This window comes from Oncorhynchus clarkii, chromosome 19 (genome assembly GCF_045791955.1).
Source record: "Oncorhynchus clarkii lewisi isolate Uvic-CL-2024 chromosome 19, UVic_Ocla_1.0, whole genome shotgun sequence".
Classification (NCBI taxonomy): domain Eukaryota; kingdom Metazoa; phylum Chordata; class Actinopteri; order Salmoniformes; family Salmonidae; genus Oncorhynchus; species Oncorhynchus clarkii.
Genome location: NC_092165.1, coordinates 7272119 through 7283571, shown reverse-complemented (window position 1 = coordinate 7283571; position 11453 = coordinate 7272119). Strand labels below are relative to the sequence as shown.

At 41.3% G+C, this 11453-nt stretch overlaps 1 protein-coding gene across 1 annotated transcript; it reads right to left on the bottom strand.

The window, feature by feature from the left end:
- Positions 1-7520: 7520 nt before the first annotated feature.
- Positions 7521-10616, bottom strand: LOC139374676 (zinc finger protein with KRAB and SCAN domains 2). Its single transcript, XM_071115735.1, has 3 exons — positions 10515-10616; positions 9776-10182; positions 7521-9463 (listed from the first exon to the last, which is right to left on the bottom strand). The coding sequence occupies exons 2-3, from the start codon at positions 10071-10073 to the stop codon at positions 8406-8408; spliced, it is 1356 nt and encodes a 451-aa protein (XP_070971836.1). The 5' UTR covers positions 10074-10182; positions 10515-10616; the 3' UTR covers positions 7521-8405.
- Positions 10617-11453: the final 837 nt, after the last annotated feature.

The following is an 11453-nucleotide window of genomic DNA, read 5'->3' as shown; positions in this document are numbered from 1 at the left end:
CTGCTTATGCATCCAACAAGTGTGTAGAGTCACAAGCTTGATGTTGTCATTGCATGCTAAGAATATGGGACCAAATACTATAAAGTAGTCAAAAATACTTTGGACTACTTTATTGGGTAGAATCTTTAGGGGAGTCAATCACTTTGACCCTTACCTTTTTGAGAAAAATAAACAGTACTTGTTAAACAAAATATAGTTCTCTGATTACTAATTGTATTAGTATGAAATAATATAATTGTGCAATTTTTTTGACCATACAATATAGCTCAGTATTTTAATTATTTATTTTACACTGTCGTTATTGCTCATCAAGGGTGTCAATAATTTTAGGCCCCCACTGTAGTACCAGACAGAAGAGATGGTAGACCTGTCGACTATTTTGAAGGTTTGTGCAGGAAATAAGGCTCTAACAGTTCAAGTTGACAAGACTGGAAGTGATGTCACCCAAGTATATTCTTCTTAACTGCTACAGATATTTTCATGCTTTGATTTACTGCAAAGATTCTCAACAGTCCCGAACCATCATTACATTCAGCACACTGGATCAGGAGTTTACTGTATCACCAATCAAGTTACTTTATTATCTTTGACAGTCAGTCTTTGTTGTCGAGTTACATACAGTATGAACACAATATCAAATGCTCATATTTAGCACTTGATCTCCTACATGGGTCCCAAAAGATAATCAAGGACCTTTTCAGTGGTTCAACCAGCTGTCACTCAAAAACTCCTCGACCAATCGGATTCATTAAGAGAGACGAGAGCCCCGGTGGTGTCTTTTGCCATTGCATCCTCACTGGTTAAGCCTACCCAACCCTCAATATCCACTTGGAGCAAGCGTGAAGTGTAAAATCTATTGTATGGACATTATAATGACCCATGTTTGTAGTCCTGGAGCTCCTGAACATGTTGATGTACAGAGTAAACAAAACTGCAGGAAGCTGAAAGGACAGGGGGAGTGTAACAGGGTGAAGATAGCCCTGTGTTGCTATTGCATTGAATATACTCCTGGATAGATTCCGTTTGTCTGGTTACTTTCAGGTTAGCGAAGTGATTAAGCAGACCTGTTCCCCTTCCTATAAAAGTAGAGCACATTGTGTGCTCTGGACACAAGCTGGATCAGGGAGAAGCTGCTGCTGGACTCCAAGCTGCCAACTGGAACAGTTGAGTTTTTAGTGAATTGTTAGATGAGCATTTTGATAAACTAAGAGTAAAGTAAAGACTATTGTTGTTTGCTTCCTTGGTGTGACAGCTTGGAGGCCAGCAAAGTAGAATGCACAAGCGGTAATTGGATTGTTATGATGTATTATAATCTGTCTGTGCATTTGAAGGGGAAGGCTAATATTTGACCATTGAGCTTTACTTTCTGCAGTTATATTGTATTTGCCTGTGGGCCTGGTTCACTGTTTGCTGTGTTCAACTAAACTAACTGAGTGACGTGTGATATCTCTCCACGGAATCTATCCATTGTGTACCTAACCTAAATAAAAACCTGCAGCTAGGTGCATTAAAGGGATAGTTCACTCAAATTGCAAAATAACATACTGGTTTCCTTCCCCTGTAAGCAGTCCATGGACAAGGTATAACAGCCATCCATGTTTTGGTTCATTACCCCTGGCACTGTTTCCAAATGCTAATGTTTGACCATGACTTGAATGAGATTTCTGCCACAAATGCAAAAGCGTTAGCAACTGGTTAGCGACTGGAAACCAAAGCATAGATTGCCATAGACTGCTTACAGGGGAAGGAAACCAGTGTGTACTTTAGTCATTTGGGTGAAGAATCCATTTAAGTAAGCTCCTGAATTTAGGAGTTTGTATACAGCCTTTCATGCTTATCCACATGAGTCGCTGCAACTTGTAATAACTATTTTATAGTCTTGTAATAAACGTGTAATATGTTTAATTCCGTGTCGGATCTGTTCCCACGAACATGTGTCCACTTGACGTCTTCATTGACTCTGTCCCATCCAACAAGAATCGTTAAATTGTTAAAGGAGTTAAAGGAGGAGGAGTTAAAGGAGTTCTGGAAACGCCCTGAGTTTGCTTGTTACGTACGATATTATTATGTCAACAGCTAGCCTTTGTTTTCCATTTTCCCTCTATGGATCTTCCTGGTATGATAGTTCCCTGTCCATCGTCACAAACAGCTTACAGAGACAGTGGTAACCGTGGAGATGTCCAGGGACATTGTTTATACCAAGGAAGATGTTTTTGGGGGAACCGTTTGGAGTTGACAACCATAACTATGTCTTTGAAGAGTCCATGTGTGAAACTCCAGATATGTCTACTTACTACCAGACTGGGAATGAAGTGACCCTAAGAAGCACACCACAACCTGGCAACTCAGGTAAGGGGGGCGCGCATGCACACGCACACACGCGCACACGCACACACTTACGTTCCATCCTTGTATCCCTTATATTATATTCAGACAGCTCATATTACTGTAGTTAATATAAAGTCCTTCTCTGGTCAGGTTCTGATAGCTCAGGGAAGAGACCCTTCCTAGTTGCTGCAGTGGGTCTGGGGATGCTGTGTGTTCTCCTACTGGCTGGGATCATTGGCTTGTCAGTCTCCTGTAAGTTTGACAAGTACAATTGTGTGCTTATCATTTATTTCTAGGTAACAAGTATGAAATGGTTTAGAAAGCAACCATTGCTTCATTTGTTTTTAGATCAAGTTCACATTGCCAACCTATAGACTGACAAAGACAATCTTAAGAATTAGCTTTCTGGTCAATGAGTTGATATTTATTTTCTAGAATATTGATTCAATTCATTGTGATTTCATCTTGTAAATAACTGTGTTTTTCTGTTCACCTTTTTGGTCTCTGGATATGCTGCTAATATGTTCAACAACAGATCTGTTAGTTAAATTTTTTTTTTTTTAAATCATATTTCCCTGTGTAATAAACAGTGATAAATAATATGAGGTGACTGCAGTTCTGGATTTTCTGGAACCCAATTTGCTGTTGCTAAAAAATACGGAGATTTCTGCGCATGCGGGATCCACTAGCCTACCTGCGTTCAATTGCTTCTCGGTGACTCCACTGCCTCTTGTACACATAACAGCTTGAACAAACGTAGGTCTTTGTCTGTTGGAACAGTAGGCCATTGCAAACATAAGTATGACACAAACAGTTTGTCTAGAAATTTCATTTTTTTCAGGAGGGGAATAATATGCAGCTATTTAGGCAATCTGTGTGTGGTTTACACAGTATATCAAACATACAAGAAACAGACAGGCATTCAATAGCGATTGTAATGTTATTCTTTCATCGTCATCATTGTAAGCATTGGCTGAACAGAAGGCAGACTGCTGGCTATATATCAGCATAACTATAATGCTTACATCTCACACAAAACGCTACTTGTTTTGCCCCAGTGCAATCTGAAGACTGCGTCCTGTTTGTGCTAGCTGTGGCAATATCCACTACAACAGAATGATGTAGCCTTCAAATATATATTTAGAACGTCATACATTTTGGGAAAGTTCGTTCAAATCTCAACTGATCAGAAATATGAGGCAGAGAGATAGGCTACATTATCATATGATCAAATTGGTTGATGGTTCAGAAGAGGGTGAGGAAAGTGAAACACACGTGTGTGTACAACATATGCGCAGAGCGTGATTCGGATCATTAACGTTTGAGAAATAATTTTTAAAGGGTAGGACAGGGGCAAGGGCGAAACCCCTGTATTCGTAGCCTCGGCTTAAATAATAATATTTCTAACATAATAAAGATAACTAGATGTATAGGTTCTGAAATTGATTGATTGTATTGCAATGCAATGTGTTGTTAAAGTTCAGTTAACAGCGAAAACCTGTACCGAAGGATGGCAGAGGTTTGGCTGCAGCTGTTACTACATCTCTACTGAGGTGAACACCTGGGATTATGCCAGACAGGACTGTCTGAACAGAGGAGCAGACCTGGTGATTGTAAACAGCGAAGATGAACAGGTAAGAGAGAGTACTGGTGAAATGGTGGCAGTGAAGTCAGACGCAGGAGAGCAGAAATAGGTAACAGCTGGAGCAGTTTCATTTCAAAACCAACGGCAATAAAAAAGAACCTACATGGGTACAAAACCCGACATGCACCAGTAACATAGTGCACGAGGACTTACAAACAAACAATTCCAAATTCCATACAAGGACAGGGGGTTAAATACACAACACTTAATGAGGTAAATGGAAACCAGGTGTGTAGGAAAACAAGACAAAACAAATGGAAAATTAAAAGTGGATCGGCGATGGCTAGAAGACCGGTGACGCCGACCGTCGAACACCGCCCGAACAAGGAGAGGAAACGACTTCGGTGGAAGTCGTGACAGTTATTAAATCACTTTGAAATCAAAACTGAAGTCTTTCAAGACCTCAGATGACAAGAAGCTTCCCATCCTGTTGGCAGGGCACTTCCATTGCTGCCTGCCATGAGATCAACCAACCTGCGCTTGTCTTCTATGCCATTGTGTTGTTACTGTTAACGCTATTGTCCATTGTATGTATGTTTATTTTCTTACTGATTTCCATGTTTAAATACAACCCCATCCCCCCACCATTGGTTATTTTTGCTACTGATTGTCATTGATGTTAATATAGTCAATGAATCATTCCATTTCCAACTTAAGCTTTGGCAATATGTACATTGTTATGTCATGCCAATAAAGCAATTAAAAATGTTAAGAGATAGATAGAGGTGGCTCTACAAAGTATTGACCTTGGAGGGGGTTGAAATGGTTATGCATGCTCAAGTTTTCTGTTTTTATGTCTTATTTCTTATTTGTTTCACAAAAAAAAATATTTTGCATCTTCAAAGTGGTAGGCATGTCATGTAAATTAAACGATACAAACCCCCCAAAAAATCTATTTTAATTCCAGGTTATAAGGCAACAGAATAGGAAAAATGCCAAGGGGTGAATACTTTCGTAAGCCACTGTACTTGTCCTCTTGCTCAGTTGTGCACAGGGGCCTCCCACTGCTCTTTTTATTCTGTTTAGAGACAGTTTGCGCTCTTCTGTGAAGGGAGTAGTACACAACGTTGTACGAGATCTACAGTTTATGGGCAATTTCTTGCATGGAACAGCCTTAATTTCTCAGAACAAGAATAGACTGGCGAGTTTCAGAAGAAAGCGGTTTGTTTCTGGCCATTTTGAGCCTGTAATCGCACCCACAAATGCTGATGCTCCAGATACTCGACTAGTCTAAAGAAGGCCAGTTTTATTGCTTTAATCAGAACAATATTTTTCAGCTGTGCTAACATAATTGCAAAAGGGTTTTCTAATGATCAGTTAGCCTTTTAAAATGATAAACTTGGATTAGCTAGCACAATGTGCCATTGGAACATAGGAGTGATGGTTGCTGATAATGGGCCTCTGTACGCCTATGCAGATATTCCATTAAAAATCTGCCGATTCCAATAGTAATTTACATTAACAATGTCCACCCTGTATTTCTGATCAATATGATGTTATTTTAATGGACAAAAAAAAGGCAAAGTGGTTACTTTTTAACACTTTTTTGGTTACTACATGATTCCATATGTGTTATTTCATAGTTCTGATGTCTTCACTACTATTCTATAATGTAGAAAATAGTAAACATAAAGAAAAACCCTTGAATGAGGAAGTGTGTCCAAACTTTTGACTGGTACTCTATATCTTTCTCAACAAAGGTATTTCTCACTACATTTGATCGATGGATCTGGATTGGTCTGACGGACAGAGGGACACAGGGAACCTGGAAATGGGTGGATGGCACACCACTGACCAAAGCGTAATATATACAACTACTCTTATAAAATCAATTAAAGTTGAAAACACTGATATTTTTCAGGATTAAGTTTTTACCATAGAGTCTAACTGTATGACTGGTGTTTACCCTGTAGGTTCTGGTGGTGGTCAGAACCTGATTCTGCCACTGGAGAGAAGGACTGTGCTATGATGTATGGAGGTGTACAAAATATTCCTCTGCACGCATGGAATTACTTTAGGTGTGACTTGAAATTGGAATGGATTTGTGAGGTGTTTTTTTCTTAACAATACCATTACAACATTGTCTACTCTCAAACAACAACACACACACACCTTAAACTCGTCATGCCATATTATGCTTGTGATATTGTCACAATAAAGTTGATTTTCGGTTTTATAGCAGCTTCTAGTGGTCAATATGAGTAATGGTTATTCTCCTTTATTTATCTATGCCAGGGCTGGCCAACCCTGTTCCAGGAGAGCTATTCCTTCATGTAGGTTTTTGTTTCAACCCCAGTTGTAACTAAACTGGTTCAGTTTATCAACCAGCGAAGTAATAGAATCAGGTGTACTACTTTAGTAAAGTAAAATGAAAACCTACAGGACAGCTAGCCAGCCAGTTTTAGAGGAATGATTCAATATATTTTTCAAATTAACTGCCCATATGCCAACATTTCATTCAAACAACGCAGTCAATCCACAGCCATACACTGGCTGAAATCAGTTGATGATAGGACTTAGACAAGTTGTAAATGCAACAAGTACTGCTATTGTATCATATAATAGCACTCACAGCTTTCCAAGAAAACTAAATCTGATACATGTATGGTCTGTTTACATATATTTGGGAGGCTATTTATTCATAAAATTGGTATTAAACCTGTATTAAATGCATTTATAATTATATTGCAATAATAATTTACTATAATTCCATTACACAACTTCTGATATGCCTTACTTTTATTTTCTTGCTGAAGTAAAAGCAGGAAATGCATCACCTACTGTATGCCTCTACTGCCATTCATTTCAATTCAACTGGTTTTGGATTTCTCCCTGACCAAGATGGCTGCCATTTGGCTCCCCGTATGGAACTTTGCAGTATCGTGACAGAGCCCATCTAGTAATTTCATAGGATATCTATATATACAGTGAAGTAGAAATTTTAGGTCCTGTTCCACATCTAAAGCGAGGCGACGCAACAACCAATAGTTGCATGCCACGTCATCGAATGTGTCGTCGACTGACAAATTGCTGTAACATACCGTATGATGTGGTGAGCTGATACTTCAAACACCTTTCCAGGCGTTTTAAGATCTGTCAAGCGTTAGCAGCATCTAAGCTTTGGAACGCATACATTATTTTTCCAAGAGATATACATTACACTGCACATTTCTCATCACAACTGGAAACGTATTAACAATGTTATATTTACTAGTAGTAATAAAAGAGCCTACCTTTAACGTAATACTGTGGACACAAATCACACAATCAGCATTGTCCCAGAGTGGTCTGTTTGCAGGACCAGATGTAGTAGTCTCTTTAAATGCCTGTTTGTGTGTTTTTGTGAGTCCAAAATTGTGCCCTATCACCTATATAGTGCACTACTTTTGACCAGAGCCCTATGGGTCCTGGTCAGTGAAATAGCACCCTATCCCCTACTTTTGACCAGACAAGTAGAAAAAGTAGTACCAGCATAACTACACCAGGGAAGATAATATACCCGACACAGTACTGAATCAAATAAATGACAGAAATCAGACACAAAATAACACGCTTGACTGCTTTAATTTGGATTTAAAAACCACAAACAAATCCTAGCCCTGTATCTAGTTTAGACCAAAACTATTTCTTCAGTCACCCCATTTACTTCTAAAATAAAACTATCGTATCCATCCCTTGTATGTTATACTTCCAATGGGAACAGTGCACAGCTTTGATTTTGATTTCACAATGCAACCATGCTGTATGTTCTCATAAAAATCTTTGTTCATAAAGATACATATTTTTTTATCCACTTAGTTCATACAAAAACAATCTCCATTCACAAACAATATTGACCTTATTCACTCAGCAGCCATTGTTCATTGACCGAGGTATTGTTTTATATTACATTTTATAGGGTATACATATTCCATGACATGTTGTATAGGCCTACATTTGATGTGGGACACTCAGCAGAACATGGAAAGAGCATTGTCATGTGCTCAGATTTTAAAAGACAAGCGTTGATTAGCTACCACACTAGCCATCTATGGTAGAACATTCATCTGAGAACAAGGTCTAGAGAAACTTCAATTCACTTATAGAAATGTAAATGACTATACATTATTATAAAAACTGTAGACAATACCATGGGGAAAACACAGCTTATCTATCCTACATCATGTCTAACTTCATATCAACAGCATTGATATAAAGGAATAACAAACTATATACTATTTATGCAATAACATGGGTCAAATGAACAACCAACACCCCTGGAGCACACATCGACCCACTCCTCCCCACACCGACCCACACTCCTCCCCACACCCACACACTCCTCCCCACACTCCTCCCCACCCACTCCTCCCCACACTCCTACCCACACCCACACACTCCTCCCCACACCCACACACTCCTCCCCACACCCACACACTCCTCCCCGCCCACATCATATATCATTCTCCATGTGAATCCTCTGGTGCCTCTTAAGGTTGCACTTCTGTGTGAAGCGTTTGCCGCAGTCCGAGCAGCTGTAGGGTCTCTCCCCAGTGTGAACACGCCGGTGGGCCTTCAGGTTGCTTAACTTAGTGAAGCTCCGGCCACACAGGGCGCAGATGAATGGCCTCTCCCCCGTGTGGGTCTGCTGGTGGGCCTTAAGGCTACTGGGATGGGGGAAGACCTTACCACACACTGGGCAGCGGAGGGCCAGCCTCCCAGGGTGGTGATGCTGGTGGTTCCCTTGTTGGGTTGGTGTTTGGGAGGAGGTGAGCCCTCCCTGGGCGGTCCCCCTGTTGTACATTGGGTAGCCGCCCCGCTTGGCAGCATCCCTGTATACTCTCATGCGCGGCAGGGTTTGAGCGCTGGGCTTATATTTGGAAGGAATCCTGTAGTTTAGAGAGCTGAAGACATGACAGCCCGATGAGGAGGAGGAGACAGAGGCCCCCGCTGTGCTGGGATTGGTTGGGGGAGCGAAATCTCTAGCTAGCTGCTTCGCCTCTGCCGATTCAGAGGACGACAGAGGCTCTCTTACCAGTCGTAGGTTCGACTGAGCTTGTCTGTGAACGTCAGTATCCGTGTCTAATATTCTATGGCCTATCCACACCGGTGAGGCTCTACTCCTCGTTCTGTCACCGTCATTACTGGGTCCTCTGCTCTGGTTCTGAGATGGCAATGCTAGTCTGGGTGTCTGGGTGACCTGTTGGACCTCTGGGTCCGCAGAGGGAAACCCAATAGAGTCCCCTGTACTCTGAACGAGTGTGTCTGAGTCCCGCTGCTCCTCTGTGTAGGTGTGAGCTGCAGACGGCTGTATGGCCACCTTGATTCTCCACGGCTCCATGTCCTCCTCCTTAACACTGCCTACCAGCGAAGGACTGGGAGCTGGAGGAGTGGGAGGAGTTGGTTTAGCTGCTACCTGTGATGACTCCACTGTTTCCTGTCCACAGCTTCTCCACCTGACCTCTGGCTCCTCCTCCAGCTTCAGGTCACACCCGCTCAGCAGAAGCAGACCTAGGGAGACAGGTGCAAAACGTTTTGCTACGGTGTGCAACTCATGAAAGCACTACTAATGAGACAACAACATAACATACACCCCCTGAACTCAAAGTATGTCTCGAAAAGTATAGGCTAATTGGTTATATTGTGGTTGTGGGAACCAACCTTAGGCTGGGAAAGAACAGTGGTAGATGAGCATAGCTATTTAGAAACTGTCATAGGGAGAAACAACCCATTTTGGAAACAGTTGCAATACCTACACATTCACCATTTACCCCTTGGTTATACCTAAAAGTATTTTGTGACTCAAAGGAAGCCCCCACTTACTGTCCTGTATTCCTGGAGGTCTGTCGTCTGTTTCCTCGTTGTAGACATCTGTCCTGCCACAGTCTACACACCTGGCCCTCTGACTGACATCCTTCAGCTGACTCTCTGCCCGCTGCAGCAAGATCCGCAGAGACTCCACTTCCTGGTGGCTCCGTGTCACTTCCTGTTGACCACGTCTTACCTCCTCCAGGAAGCCATCCTCCACCAGTCTGGTGATCTCATACATGGCTGACTTTAGGACCGTCTCCATGACTCCCGAGAGCTGGGTCTGGAAGGTGAGGACGAGGTTCTCCGACATACTGCTTGTGTGTCTTTTTCACAGATCAATTCACAGTGGGATCTGCACCAGGAGCAAGTCAGGACTGTGTGTGTGTGTGTGATCCTAAAGTGAATCTCTTCAGAAAGCCCTGTTATTCAGAATAAGTGGGTAGAAATATGCCATGTCTATCACATCGCGTATCTGTTTCTCTGACCAATAAGAGTGACAGCTCCTCCAGCTCGCTAACAACCAAGTGGCGAAGACCGTCCAGCGCAGAAGAGTGCAACATAGGTTCAATAAAACGGTCACATCGCAAAATTCGACTAGGTAACAAACAAGGTATCAGACAAAAATGGGGTCGCATCAGGCTTGCTAAAAAAAATAGCTAGCTAGCTAACATGATACTGGTACAAGCCTTGTTACAAGTCAATAATGGAATATTTTGTAACATACAGTACTATTGATTAAAAACGTTATTACCAAAAGGCTGACAGCACTTCATGAACATGGGGTAGTTGTCTCCAGATTTTTGTTTAAATTGAAGAAAACGAAAAAAACATGCTAATCGACGATGGATTCCGGAAATTCGATTGTTTTCAATCGCACGTCACCCTTCTGCTGTACGGTGGCCCTGCGTGATCAACATCCGCATGGTAAGGGAACGTTTTATGAAACGCGTTAATAGAACAAGTGAAACCTTTTTGCGACAAATTATACATATTTGCGGGGTAGAGAATTACTTCGATAATTACTCCACTTCGTCTATCTATGATGAAAATATAGTTGTAAGCTATACAATTAGTTAAAAACATATTTACCAATGGAATTAAAGGGATTGCAAAAATCGCTGAAGTTGGAGACTTTTATCTCCCTCACCAACTTCAAACATCTGCTATCTGAGCAGCTAACCGATCGCTGCAACTGTACATAGTCTATCGGGAAATAGCCCACCCAATTTTACCTACCTCATCCCCATACTGTTTATATTTATTTACTTTTCTGCTCTTTTGCACACCAGTATGTACACCTGTGCATGACCATCTGATCATTTATCACTCCAGTGTTAATTTCCAAAATTGTAATTATTCGCCTACCTCCTCATGCCTTTTGCACACAATGTATATAGACTCTCCTTTTTCTTCTGTGTTATTGACTTGTTAATTGTTTACTCCATGTGTAACTCTGTGTTGTCTGTTCACACTGCTATGCTTTATCTTGGCCAGGTCACAGTTGTAAATGAGAACTTGTTCTCAACTAGCCTACCTGGTTAAATAAAGGTGAAATAAAATGTTTTAAAAAATAAAATAAAAATATCCGGTACTTTGTACACTTTAGCAAGAAGTTCTGAAAGTAGCCCTCACGAGCCAAAAGTGGATCCGATAATTGCGTACTACATCACATATGTGCAGATTTGTCACC

Bases quoted from the DNA above. Each gene is read 5' to 3' on its own strand.
- LOC139374676 (XM_071115735.1), bottom strand. From the start codon at position 10,073: ATGTCGGAGAACCTCGTCCTCACCTTCCAGACCCAGCTCTCGGGAGTC. The intron at 9,464-9,775 runs GTAAGTGGGGGC...CTGTCTCCCTAG, and splicing joins ACCTCCAGGAATACAGGACA to GTCTGCTTCTGCTGAGCGGG.